Genomic DNA, 15,288 nt, shown 5'->3' on the forward strand with positions numbered 1-15,288 from the left:
TAATTTGATTTGATGTAGGTATACAAATTGAATGGATTGATAGATCAATCAGAAATTCAGAATCAAAACCTTCGTTCCAAGTCAGAGTGCAATCCAAGTCCAAATTAAGTCTATTTTTTAAGGATTAGGTTGGTTAATACTACTATAATAACAACTCATGTTGAATAAAGAAAAATAAAAATTCTGAATTGTCGACAATGATTGAAAAAGAGGATCATGATAATGTCGACAATCTTTAACATTATTCATAATTTTTTTTTAATTAAAACTCATCTTAAATTCAAGGTAAATTCACATTAATCCAGTCCAAGTCAACCATTTTCTAATCAAAAGTTGTTCATGTGTAGCAAACTAGTCCACTTTCGAGCTCGGCTTTTAAATTTGTTTAGTAAACAGTGGATTACTCTCCATGCTCTTAGGGTAAACCACACATATTCTCCAGACAAAATCATCTATCCTGTGTCACACGTGGGTTCAATCACAACTCATTAAGCTTTCGCTTCACTATATATATATACACATATACATATATATATGCAAATACAGAAGGTGCAATCAACAATGTGACAGGACAATATTGTGGGCCTTAATTATGTGTGGCTTAGTCATGATCACACTCATGAGCAATGCCCCATCTGCTCTTCTCTGCTAAGTTTTGCACTAGGCACCAACCCAACCCATAAAGTGGAGAACTAATCCTTAAAATCTAAAACAATGTCGGTAGCTTTCTGCCAAAAGAAGATAAAAGATGGACTAGCAGAATAAGAATAATCTTCTAAAAGATGAATGATAGAAAAAAGGTACAATACCTTCTCTTTTACAGTTTTACTATTACCATTTTTTTTTTTTTTATCAGTTCAACTACTCTATTTATGTATAAAAATAAAAAGCTGTCAAATTCTAAAAATTTTTTAAAAATAAAAAAATAAACTGTCTGTAAAATTTAGCAATAATTGATCTATTTTTAATATCTCCAAATTTGGTCGTCTCTAAAAAAAATTAGGTATTGACCTATTTTTAATATCTCCAAATTTGGTTGTCCCTAAAAACATTAGGGTGAGTGTATTTGGAAATAAGAAATTCTTACTTCTTGTTTCCTTTCCTTCGCTATTTGTACATGGTTTGCCTATTTCGTCTTTCTTAAACTTTGTCATATACTGTAACTGAAATATAAATAAGAATTATATTTCCTCACCTTTTAGTTTCCTCTCTTTCTTAAATTTTCTCATATACTTGTAACTGAAATATAAATAAGAATTATATTTTCTCACCCTTTAGTTTCCTCCCATATATCACCAACTCTTTTTTTTTCCTAATTGGGTACTCGCACACACTCGAACCCCTGATCTCTCTTTGAGAAGTAAGGGCTTGGTACCTCTAGGTCATTGGCTTGTTGGTTGCATTCCTTTGCGACGCCAGCAAATATTAAGTTATATAAAAATATAAGGTAATTAATTGTATATGCAAATTATTTCATGATTTATTTATAGTTTCACTTGATATTTCTTTAATCCAAAAACAAAATCACTTGTACTATTATGGTTCAACTTTATACATATAAAATGTTGGTGTATTTGCACAAAATTATAACCACAACTATCATAAAAAAAAAAAATGTTTGCTTGAACTGGTGGATAGCTTTGATGTTCTTGTGACAGCTATGGTTGTCTTTGGATGTATTGTCCATATCTGGACCTCTTGTATATTTCTTTTATATTTATTTAAAGCTTACCCATTTACCTAAAAAAAAAAAAAAAAAAAACATTTCAATTATATTAACAGTAGTCAATTCAAGTTATAGTATGATCTCTTACAAATAAACCTGCCTTGATCCAATATTTTTATGTCACATGCTTTGGATAATACAGGCTTGGTTGTTCAGTAATGGGCTAGAGTTGGAGTTGAACAAACTAATCTTCATAGCTATTTGAGGCTGGAGCTGGAGAATCAAAAAGTTAGAGAAATGACCAAAAATACACAAAAATAAGCAATGGCGGACCCAGCAATATATTATAAGGGGCTAATATATTATGAGGTGAACTACTACTACTAATTTTATTTTATTTTTTATGAGGTGAACTACTACTATTAATTTTATTTTTTTTTATTTTTATTATTATTATTTTATTTTTTATTTTGGATTACCAATAGCAAAAAAAAAAATTTTTTTTTTTTGGGGGGCTCAAGCCCCCTTAACCCCCTGATTAAGTCCTGGCTGCGCTGAGAAGCATATGATCAGTCTGAAGGTGCACAACAGCTTCCTGTGATGATCAATCATAATCAATATAAAATACAAGTAACAACTGTACAAAAATTGAAAATATATTCATATAACCATCTAACTATTAATTACACAATTATTCAAAGTGACCGTCATTAAATTACATGAGATCTACCGATCAAATCAAAGTAATTATTAATTAATGAAAGATGGAATATATTCTTCTCTCAAGCTTGAGAGTCAAATGTCATGACGATGAAAGGGAACAATTGCATATTACAACTCTAACAATATATCTCAAACCATCACGAATTCAATTCAAGACATCGTTAATTAATAGTCTATCCTTAATCTCAAACCATCACGAATTCAATTCAAGACATCGTTAATTAATAGTCTATCCTTAATTACCAACTACGAACTATTTATGATCATTATTTATATATTTGTATTAATATTAATTGTCATCACATGCATATAAAGAATTCTTACAATCAAGTGGATATATTCAATTTCATAATGAATCGAAACATAATATATTTTTATTCACCAATTGTATAAATTATAAATATCATTTCAGATTAGAAAGAAACATGATATTTTTTCAATCCAAATAAAGATTTGTTATATCAAGACATACAAATCCCAACAATTATATTAAGATGTAATGTAAAAACTTTTCTTTGAAAATACAATATATCATTGAGGAATAATGTAACAATCTTACTTTGAGAATGTAACAATTTTTCTTTAATACATACTGAATTTATGTGATGGTGTTACATTTTGATTTAGCCTCGTTTGTTGGGATAAATTTTTTATTTTTTAGGTATTTGGTTGTCGTAAATTTGCCAAGAGAAAAATATTAAAATCTCAAAAAAATAACTTACTTATTAATTTTTGACAAGCTATTTTATACGTCTCACCTGATGGACTCGATCTCAATCTTGACCTAAATCTTTATTAAATATCAAAATATAAATAAATAAATAAATATATATATATATATCTTTACTAAATACCAAAATATAAATAAATAAATAAATATATATATATATATTACTTAAAAATATATATATATTCCATCAAAACAAACCGATGTTGTTGGATAAGTATATTAAAACTTGTATCAGACGTGTAATTCACTTTTAAAAACTATTTCTTAAATATTTTAAATCTCAATGCTTTTTTTCCCGAGCCGGATAGAAAATTTGATGGAACAACATTTAAGATGGGTAGAAGAGGTATAACACTTGCAATCAGTGAAAGGAACATTTTGCTTGTATTATTTGATTGAATAGAAAATGTTTGGCAACTCAGATCAATAAGTAAATTAGGAATAAATTAAGTATTTCTGTCAATTGACAATCGGTATTGAATTACAGTCGATATAAATATAATGTTAAGGGAATGAGGCTCTTATCATTGGATGTTAATTAAACATTAAAAAAAAATCAACTAGCAGTATTAAAAAATTAAATTAAAATTAACATCTTTAATATTTTTATGCTTAATTTTCAGTTTTAATCAACCTTACCCATAATGAGAAAGTAAAAACTTTTCTCACAGGAGTGGAGTTTTAATCCTTTCCCTTCCTCTCCTCTCTCTCTTCCCAGTTCCCACCCTCAATCAAACAGTGAAAAACTTTTTGGTGGGAACTAGATTCGGAGGAAAACAAGCACCAGATGGGGACTGCTTTCCCGCCAATTTGGGGGCAGGTTGAAGTACCAAAGCTGGGCTGGCTGGCCCACTTTCTGAATTCCCCAAACTGCCCCTGTGGTTACATCCACCGTGGTTGGGATAATTTCACTCATATGTGGGATTAATTAGTAATTAAAAGTCATTTTCAACATTTTTATATACACAAGTGGAATTAATCAGGCGACATGGCTTAAAGAAAGGGGGACAGGAATGGATCCGAAAGAATTTTCATGGGGCTATCGAGAAGATTACAGTGGCCCACCCAATAGAACAATTGACGCCAATATTGTATTGTACCATTGTGTAGATCGTGTGGCCCGAATTAACATCATGAACACCATAGGTCCGTAGCTTTTCTGTAGTATTTTTTAGGTAGGTCCGTAGCTTTTGATTAGGTTCCATTGTGTGACTAAATGTAGAAAATTGAAAAACAACCTTAAAAAATTGCATTATTACATTCTTTTTGCAAAGTAAATTGATAAAAGTTTACCGATTTTTATTAGGAATTTGAAATGCCAAATTCATTTGGGTCTTAGAATTGAAATTGAAAATAGAAAACAAAAATGAAAATTAATTAGAATATAATTATAAAGAAAATTTTATTCTAACCATTTTATCCTTATTAATTAGATTTTGTAATTTTATATTTTATAGAAGGACGATTTGGTAAGGTTACAAATCTACAATAATTTCATGATTAAACGTTTCGTCCTTGTGGTAATAATTTGGCAAGGTTGCAAATCTACAATACCATTTTATCCTATCAAATTTTACCCTTTTGGGATTTGATGATGCTAGTTTGAAATTTCAAATCTCATGAGATCTAATTTTATTTTAATTTCTTTTTATCCCAAACACTAGAAATTCTATTCTGAATTCTAAATTCCATCAAATCACAATCGATATTTTTTAAAACTTAGAATAAGAGGTGTTATAGGTATCAGAAGGATTCATTAAACACAAAAACACTTTCTCTCATTTTCTTGGAAAGATCTTCTGGTTTCCTTAAGTTTCAGCTCATAAAAAGTCCAAATTATTTTTCTGCTTTAAAAATAGATTGACTCAAGAAATTGATAACATATTTTCTGGTGCAGAGACGGACAAATATTAGACAATACCATGTATAAGTTACTTATATATATAATCTATAATAAACTCCAAACCATGCACAGACGTGTACTTGTTTAAGAAATAAATTCACTTTATACTTATCAAAAACAATTTTAAGATTTGGAGATTAACAATCTGACAAAAACCATGTGTTCTCTCTTCATATCCGCCAGTGACCACAAGTTCAGACATTGGATTCCCCTTAGGTAGCAGAGAAGAGATGTGACAATATATATCCTCTCTATTAACTTCTATCAATAAAAAAATCTTACCATTCAAAAAAAAAAAAAAAAATCTTATTCGAATTTTAATTAGTTACTTTTAAAGATAGCATAAATTCAATTTGAAACTTACCTGAGATTAAAATTACACATTATCGGAGTTGAACTACTAAGACTAGAGGCCTTAATTATTATAATAATTATAAAAAAAAAAAAAAATCAATGCATTTCACCTTTACTACAGTGATAACCTTATCCCTATTGATTATGTGTCATGATATCGTAATATTAAAAATAAATAAATAAGAAAATAATTATATTTTTTTAGTAGATTAAAATCATACCAAACGTATATATATATTTTTGAGCTGGAAATTATTGTTTATTAGGAAAAAGTATAAATAAGACAGATAAACCTTCGAATAAATAAGTTTCCAGGGAGAACCTTTTTTCAAAGCAGGTGGAATAAAAGACTGCTCCGTAAATTCTGTGAAATTAACAGAATTCCCTGTTACAACGACGATATATCCTCCATGAGAGAGAGAGAGAGAGAGATACCTTGAAGTTGCGTTCCACCTAACCATTAGCTTTATTCTTCCACGTCCCTACCAATCCCTCCTTTACATTCTTCCTTTCCTCTGCCCCCCCTTCTTTCTTCTCTCATCATTCCCTCCTCCTCCTCTCTCTCTCTCTCTCTCTAACATTCTCTCTCTAAACTCCTCATTCATGGCAGCAAGATCAGCATACCTCAATCAGCTCCCATAACAATGGCGAGCTTACCACCACTCTTCACTACCTTCGTCTCTCTCCTCCTCGTCGTCCTCCTCCACTTGGGTTGCTTTATCTTCACATCAAACGACCATCACCACCAATCCAAGAAACGAAAACTCCCTCCTCTCTCTCAATTATCACCTTCTCCTCTCAAACTCAAAACCCACAAAGCTCTCTCTTCCTCTTGGTCCTTACTCAAACGGATCTTCACCTCCAAACCCGCTCTCCCTACCCAAACCCACCCCAACCCGACTACTCCATCGCCATCCATATCCTCCTCCGCCAGATGCTCTCAACATTCATCCATTATCGCCCTCACACCCACCGAGACTCCAATTTCGGATCATCCACGAAAGAGACGAACAGTGTCTCGCGCAGAACTTGACATCTCCGCCGATCAACCCTTCTTCCCACTCCGAAACGATATCTATCCATGTCCGGCTTGTGGAGAGATCTTCCTCAAACCCAATCTCCTTGAGCAACACCAGGCGATTAAGCACGCTGTTTCGGAGCTCTTCGATGGGGATTCAGGTAAGAACATAGTTCGGATTATATTCCAAACGGGTTGGCCCGATAAGGTGAAGAGCCCCACCCTTCATCGGGTCCTGAAGATCCACAACAGTCCGAAGATATTGACCAGGTTCGAAGAGTACAGAGAGACCGTGAAATCGAAAGCCGCGCGGAACGGCGTCGTTCGGGTACGGAACGAGAGGTGTATCGCCGACGGTAACGAGCTCTTGAGGTTTCACTGCACGACGTTCTTGTGTGACTTGGGACAAAATGGTAATTCCAGCATCTGTAATCACCAGTACTGTAGCGTTTGTGGGATTATCAAGTCGGGGTTCTCACCCAAGATGGATGGAATCTCCACGCTATCGACGAGCTGGAGGGCACACGTGGCGATCCCTGAGGAGATCGAGGAGGAGTTCGAGTACATGCACGTGAAGCGTGCGACGCTGGTGTGCCGGGTCATTGCGGGTCGGATCGGGTGTGACCAGCATGCCGTGGAAAAGGAGGATCCCGGGTTTGATTCGGTTGCGGGCAGGGGCGGTGGGGTCCACACCAGGTGGGATGAAGAAGAAGAGCTACTGGTTTTCAATCCGAGGGCTGTGCTTCCTTGCTTTGTGATCGTGTACACCGTCTGATTTTGCATCATGGGGCTGTGAGTTCCAGGGGTTGTGATGATTGGGATCACTAGCGCTTTTCACTTGAGTTTTTTTAGCCCAGTGTGCGTGATTAGGATCACAGTTTCATTAATGACCGTTGATTTGGAAAGAGTGTGGGACATGCCTAAATATGACCTGTCACTTGAGTAAACCACAGTTGTAAAACTGTTGTTGATATTGAAGATTATTTCTATTTTATGACCTGAGCCTGCTTTGATTTTCCGGATTCCACTCTAGGATTTGTACTAGTTAGTAATTATATCTGAAAAGTGTGATGTGCCAGTAGTGAGTGCCAGTTTGGATTTTGTAATTAGGATTAATTGGAAAAAATTGGATTTGCGGAAATATGGATTTTATAGCAAACAACCCACTAACCTACCTCTGATACCCTTAACGATTTGTTATTTCGATTTTTAGCAAAAACTCTCCTTCTCATTATTGTGCCAGTATTGTCTTGGTATGTCTGGCGTATCCCATTTTTTTTGCTTTTTCAAAGTCGTCTCACGAAGTGTCATGCTCACAGTAACAACCCACCCATTGCATGCTCACAGTAACACTCCAAAAGAAGGATTGGTGGCGATGTTACCCCCATCAAGCACAAGATTTATGTAGGCGGCTCACATGCATATATTTGGTGAATTGAGTTTTTTGGCAAGAGACACGGGGTGAGATTTGCACACTCAAATACATAGTCAAACAACAATTGGTAAACCACCAAAAATTGATATTTATTAAAAATCGCATCTTTTTCTCATCATAAATTATTAGTCACGGACCTCATGACCACTGCCTCAATAACATTTGTTTGTCTAACCACATGTAAATCCCCTAATGGGGGGTTTGTGTTGGTTTCAAAGAGTAATTATTGTTAGAAGATGTTATATTTGAAATATATTATTATAGGAAGTCTTAAATTAGTATTTGATATGAGAATATCATAGGTAGATTTTAGCCTATAGAATATTGATTGGAGTGATTTATGGTGTTGATTTTAGAAATATTCCATTAATGTATTTTTCATATTTATCACCTCTATTCTTTCATCTATAAATAGATGTGATCATTGTATACAAAGATTAAAAGAGAATATATTATTAAGTGATGTAGCACATTGGACTCTTTATACCGTGGATGTAGGTCCTAGTGGCTGAATCACGTAATATCCTTGTGTTCTTCGTGTTTCATTTCTTTCTTCACTTTCGTTTTGTGCTTTACAACATAGTATCAAAACCTAATTTCCCTTCTTAGGTTCGAACCCCTATTTTAGGGTATTCCTTTAGCATCTAAAATGTTGTTAAGGGTTTTTCAGTGCTATTTATGAATTGTTTGGACTGCCGGTTTGTTCGACAGTATTGTTCTTTGCCTTTGTCGTGTGTTCAACAGTTTTTATTGATTTGTTTGGGCTGCTGGTGTGTTCAAAAGCATTGTCTTCGTCTTTGTTGTGTTTCCGACAGTTTTTATCAACTTGTTTGTGTTGCCGATGTGTTCGGTAGCATTGTCCTCACCTTTGTCGTGTCTCCAACAATTTTTGTTTAACTTGTTTGGGCTGCCAGTGTGTTTGGTAACATTGTTTTTCATCTTCTATCTTCATCATTCACATTTGTTGTTACTCGTCATCTCAATGTCAAGTTGGTCATTCATGCTCCAACTTGAGGGGGAGTATTAAAGATTTAATGAAGGAATCAGTAGAGGAAAATCTTTCAATAATTAATGTTGTTTCATATTATTGAAGATTTGGTGTTACTAGAGAAATCAATGGAGAAAAATCCTCCTTGTTTCCTATTTACTAATTCTTACCATTCTCATAATTTATTATCTTATATAAAAGAGCATCCGCCATTGTATTGTATATAAATTAAGAGATTATAATAAAAGTGATATAGCTCTTTGGGCTCTTTGTGCTGTGGATGTAGACTCTAGTGGCTGAACAACGTAATATTTATGTGTTCTACTTGTTTTAATTTCTCTTAGCTTCCATTTTATGGCCGCATAAGCCTCATCTCCGATGGCGGTCCAAGGTTCAACCACCACGCTATCTCAAGGCATTATTTTTCAGATTTCTCTTTCGTGGTTTAATTTTGTTGGAGCTCTCTATTTTGGCCTAAAGAATATTGCATTGCCTTTTTCCTGGTGTTGTTCCAGTATTTCTAACTTTGTTTTGAATCTTTTTCATCTCTCGGATGGATCGCTCCGGTGTAGGGAGGCTTTCCTCCCAAGTTAAGACCCATTTTTTGGTAATATTTCACATGTGCTAAGGTTCTCTCGGTATTGTTTGTGCCTTATTAGGCTGTTGGTGTGTTCGGTAGCATCGTTTTTTGCCTTGTTGGGCCGCCGATGTGTTCGGTAGCATTGTTCATAAGTTTCGCCATGTGTTTAGTGCTATGTGGACTTATTTGGGTTACTGGTAGCATCGTTCTTTGCCTTGTTGGGCTGCCGGTGTGTTCGGTAGCATTGTTTGTAACCTTCGCCATGTGTTCAGTGCTATGTGGACTTATTTGGGTTACCGATGTGTTCGGTAGCATTGTTCTTAGCATTCACCGTGGATCTGTTTCATGATTTGATATACAAGCGAAGCGTTATTTCCATACATCCTTCAACTTGAGAAGGAGTGTTAGAATATGTTATATTTGGAAAATATTATTATATGAACTCTTAAATTAGTCCTTGACAAGAATATTTTATATGAGAATATCATAGAAGAGATTTTAGCCTATCATAGAATATTAATTGTAGTGATTTATGGCATTGATTTTAGGAATCTTTTATTAATGTATTTTTCATATTTATCACCTCTATTCTTTCATCTATAAATTGAGGTAATCATTGTATACAAGGATTAAGAAAGAATATATTATTAAGTGATGTAACCATGGGCTCTTTGTGTCGTGGATGTAGGCCCCAGTGGCTGAATCACGTAATATTCTTATATTTTTCGTGTTTCATTTCTTTCTTCACTCCCATTTTATGCTTTACAACACTTACAATGACACGGAGTGTTCCCCAAATATAGTCTTCAGTTATGTTAAATGACACTCCCTAAATATAGTCTTTAGCTATGTTACTCTTCGAAACTAGTGAAAAATGCGTGTTGGACACATGTTGCTCGGACATGGGTATGAGATATATATCCGATACTTTTAGTTGTACATTTATTTAAAAAGCATATTCAATCCTTCAATTTCATTAAACTATTACTTTAAAATAAGTTAAACAATTTTTTACATAAAAACATTACTTTATTTTTAAAATACGAATAAAATAATTAAATAAATAAATATTTATAGTGTCGCTGTGTTCTTATGTTGGGAGATTTGACACATCCGACGCATAAATATGAACCTGTGCCCCACACTCGTACCCAAATCCATATAACATAAGTTATTAGATTGGCAATGTACATCATCAGTGGCTCAGAGCTATCCATTCATGATGCAAATGATGATAAAGGGTAAAACAAAACAAAACACAAGTTGAAAGGTAACATCAAATGTAGGCGTTTCATTCGGTCTACATTATTAAGTGGATTATAAATTAAACAATGTGGTTTTATTTAAGGGCGAAAGAGTCTTTTTGCTTATCTCCTGATAATAGTGTTGGGTTTGTGGCATGAATGATGTTGTTTGGTAGAAGTTAGACTGGTCTAACTTATTTGGGCCGTTCCAACACGCCTAAGAAACTAAAGTCTTTTAACTGAAGATTTGGGAAAAAATTGTGTCATATTAAGCTGCTATTTTAGAGTTGTGATTGATATGGTAATTCCTTATAGGTAAGTGGTGGAATTTTTGTCCATTAAGAAATTAAGTTTGAAGAATATAAATACGGATGGTAATGGGCTAAACCCTACTCTGCCCCTTTAGGAAATATGTCATACCAACTATGTCCCTACTCCGAGATGAGTTTGTAACTAGTATAATATCCCTGCCTCTACTCTGGCAAATAAAGTACCAACTCTACCTTGAATACTTCGTTTAATCATGGGGCGGGGCGGGTTATGCCATTTTTTTTATTTAGTAAAAAAAATACCAATGTGACAAGTGAGGATGGACGATATCACAGGTCTCTTGAACTCTTCAGTCTTTTTTCTACTTTGTAGGAATGACACATTTTGTGTTTCTAGGGTTTGTCAATGGTTTGTGAATTGAAAAGTGAAGAGAAGAGAATAGTTGATTCCTTGGGACCTTGATTGAATCCTTAATACTAAGTCACATGCACACATCTCTCTTATACTGAGTGATGAATATTACTATTATATTAATCGATACTTCCAAAAAAGAAATAAGGGTTTTAAAAATATTAAATATATTATATATATATATATATATATATATATATATATATATATAATTTTTAAAGGTACATATATAATCGGGGTGGGGCGGGTTCATCATTAAATACGTCTCTCCTCAAATCCGCTTCGGGTTTTCAATTATTTCACCATATCCATCCCAAACCCATTTTGGGGATACCAAATTCACCCTATTACGGACGGGACAGGGCGAAAACCCGTCTGGTCAAAGGAAATTGCCCTTCCTAACTATAAAAAGAGACGAGTGTGAGAGAGGAAATATGTAAGAGGACTTGGGGAACAGATTAAAGGTTTGAGAAAAAAGTTGTGGCATATTAGGCTGCTATTTTAGAGTTGTAATTGATATGGTAATTCCTTGTAAGCAAGTGGTGGAATTTTTATCCAATAAGAAATTGTGTTTGAAAACTCTATTAAAAGAGATGGGTGTGAAAGAAAGGTAAGATGTTTAAGGGTGAATATTGTAAGAAGAAGGAAGAATATATGTAATTTCTGAGCTAGTGTGATAATGCAACCTCAAAAAAGATGACGAGTGAGAAAGAGTGGGATTTTGACATCTGATTATATATTCTCTTTCTTGATACATAATAGTAAAATCTCTCCATGGATGTAGCTCTAGAGTTAGGTGAACCATGTTATTATGTATGAAGGGAGGGATATACAATTAGATATCAAAACCCCACTCATTCTCTCACTCATCATCTCTTTTGATGCTGCATATCTACACTCAGAAATTATATATAATCTCCCTTCTCCTCACAATAATCATCCTTAAATCCCTTCCATCTTTCCTCTCTTTACCTCTCTTGCCCATTTATACTTATAGAGTCTTTAAACTCAACTCCTTACTAGACAAGAATTCCACCATTTGCATACAATGAGTGGTACATTTTCAGCATCTTCCCTGGCTTCCAAAACAAAATAGTAATTAAACTCATATATTACCGCACATATCAGGCACATTCAACCTGTCTAGAAAAATTGGACCGGTCTAACTTTTTCAGTAGTCTCTCGTTTAGTTTTTCAGGTGTGTTGGAACGGTTCAGAAAAGTTGGACCTTTAGATCAAACATCCGTGCTTATGAATTTAAGCCACAGACCCAACAATCTTCACATTGACTTGAATTTGGTGTTAATGTGTTTTTTTATAATTCCACCTCAACTGAAGATCACCTCGAGCAAAATATTATGATAAATTGATAAATACTCTAACAAGGTCGGACAATCATGATCTTATATTTTACTCAAATTGGGAAGGATTATTATTATTATTTTTTATTTTTTAGTTGAGGGTGATTATTTGTCAAACTCGAAAGATTGGGATGGTTTGTTTGTGTTGTTGCAATTAATCTAATCATATTGTTTGCCGTCAACTGTCAATACAAATAAAGAAAGAAAAATCAATTAACACTTTCGGACTAATTCACGATCAAAATTTTGGGATTTCAAATGGGATAAGCTAAGAGGTGTCTGATATAAAACACACCTAGAATGTCTCTTTCGTGACATGTGTTGACTGCTGACACTTGATCTTAACTTTTTTTTTTTTTACTAATTTTTTAATTTTTCTGAAGTTACACTTGAACTGAACTTCTTGTACAGCTAAGTGGCACTCTTGACCAAAAATGCTGAATTAGATAGGATTTATAAAGAGTAATCGACCTTGAAAGAGAACGTGATTATGAAACATTGACTAAAACAGTGTAGTCGACATCACCATGTCTAGCTCTTGAGGTTTGCATAAGACCTAACCTCGTGGTTTTTCTCACGACTCCCTTTCAAATTACATATTGGATACAAAATATAATGTACCTATCTTTATTATTATATTAATATAATGATAAATTATTGAAAAAAATCACATTATTTAGAATACCTTGAGACTTTTCAAGTTTGTTTGAAACGGACAATTCAACTTATATGTAATAAAATATGATAACTTTTAAGACGATAATGTAATGCAAATGTGAACTAGGGATTTGAAGTTTTATTTAGGATTACGCTTTATTTTCTTCAGAAAAAGACAAAAGTTTGTTTAATAGATTTTGATTCTCCAAACGCACATTCGAAAAATTCTTAGGTTATATATATTTAATAATTCTATCAACTATAATTTCAAAACTTTAATTTTTTACACCCAAAAATAACCTTAAAATCTTTTAAATCTTTAAGCTGTAAAATGAAGATTTGTACACCAAAATAATAACAAAGGAGTCACAATTTTAAGACAGAAAAACTTGAGATAGATTTAATACACGTTGCTAATATATATATATATATATAATACATGTTATAAATTAGGGCGGAGCCATGATTTTATTTCAGAGAGGCACAATGCACTTATTTAAACTAAAAAAAAAAAAAAAAACAACAAATATGACAAATATAATTTTTTTAAATTAAAAGGCAAACAAGCAAAAAAACAAAAAAAAAAAAAAAGGTTATAAAATAATATGCTAAATAAGTACTGTAAAAAAATATACTTACAAATATAAAATGAAAATATTGATTAATAATATTTTAATTAAATATAATCATCATCGATAAAAAAAAGAAGTGGAAAAAATGGAATTATACATAATTATACATAAGTGAAAAAAAAAAAAATTTAAAAAAAGGAAACAAAATATATATATATATATATATATATATATATATGCTGTAATTGAAGAAGGAGTTGTAATTTTTTTTAAGAAAAGAAAAAAAAATATATAGTAAGCTGGAACAAGAGCAGGACACGTGCCCCTCTTAGTTTTAATTGGTTCTGCCATTGGTTAAAAACACTATAAAAATGGTGCCCCTCTTAGTTTTAATTGGTTCTGCCATTAGTTATAAACACTATAAAAATGGATAAATAAGACATGTTATACATGTTAGATCTGATGATTACGAAGCGTAAGATTAGATTTATTACTTTTACATTCAATTTATTTAATTAATAAATTATTGAATTCAAAATTCCATCGCAACCGAATCTTGAAAATCGTGCCAAGAAGCCACCACGGCCCGCCATATTCTCCGCGCAAAAATGTCAGTTTCAAAACTTTGAGCGTTCTCTAAAACTCATCCCCCAACTTTGCTGCTCATCACAGCTTTCTCCATCTTTAATAAACTACAAACAATTGTGTTTGTGTATATATATATATAAACATCTTCCAATTTCTCACTCTCTCTCTATTCTACTTGAAGCGAGTGAATCGAGGATGGATCATCTGAAGCATTTGACTTCCCGAACCTCGAAAATAGTTTCGATCTCAACCTCCTGGAATCTCGCCTTCTGATACTCTTTCTCTCTGTCCAAAGCATCTAGGGTTTTTCCTTCTTGTTCCCCTCCTTTTGTTTGGTACAGATATATTATATGTATACAATCTCTCGACTTGGCCTCTTCACATCCACGCCTTTCCCTTTCCTTCTTGCTTTGCGTGTTCTTCAAAAAGATTGACATACACGTCTTTTTCATGACCTTTTTCTGATTTTGCTGCTCCCATTCTCAGGTATTTGTCAATTCAACTACTCTTAGAAAAAATTCTTTCATTACCGAGGATTTTAATTGCATTGATTAACTAATTGTGTATTGATTATGAATTCGGTGTATATATATATATATATATTGATAAGTAAAATTTGGTATAATTGTCTATATGAAGTGGATTACTCTGCCATTTGCTGAGAGCTCGAACTTCTGACGATACCTATCTGATCACACCTGGTTAGTTTTCCACCTTTTAATATTTTTCTTTGATATGTGTTTTTTCTTCGAATAGTTGTTAATCAATGGAAAGTTTCGAATCAATAG

The 15,288-nt window shown here is 33.2% G+C and overlaps 1 protein-coding gene across 1 annotated transcript; it reads left to right on the top strand.

Moving 5' to 3' along the window:
- The first annotated feature begins 5,875 nt into the window (after positions 1-5,875).
- On the top strand, positions 5,876-7,393 carry LOC132307177 (uncharacterized). Its single transcript, XM_059804865.1, has one exon. It carries the CDS (start codon positions 6,021-6,023, stop codon positions 7,167-7,169), a length of 1,149 nt encoding a protein of 382 aa, XP_059660848.1. The 5' UTR covers positions 5,876-6,020; the 3' UTR covers positions 7,170-7,393.
- Positions 7,394-15,288: the final 7,895 nt, after the last annotated feature.

Source organism: Cornus florida, unplaced genomic scaffold (assembly GCF_030987335.1).
Source record: "Cornus florida cultivar Cherokee Brave unplaced genomic scaffold, ASM3098733v1 CherokeeBrave_3.0.0_Hap2_Chr05, whole genome shotgun sequence".
NCBI classification, from domain to species: Eukaryota; Viridiplantae; Streptophyta; class Magnoliopsida; order Cornales; family Cornaceae; genus Cornus; species Cornus florida.

Excerpts from the sequence above, each read along its gene's own strand:
- LOC132307177 (XM_059804865.1), top strand. The coding sequence starts at position 6,021 with ATGGCGAGCTTACCACCACTCTTCACTACCTTCGTCTCTCTCCTCCTC.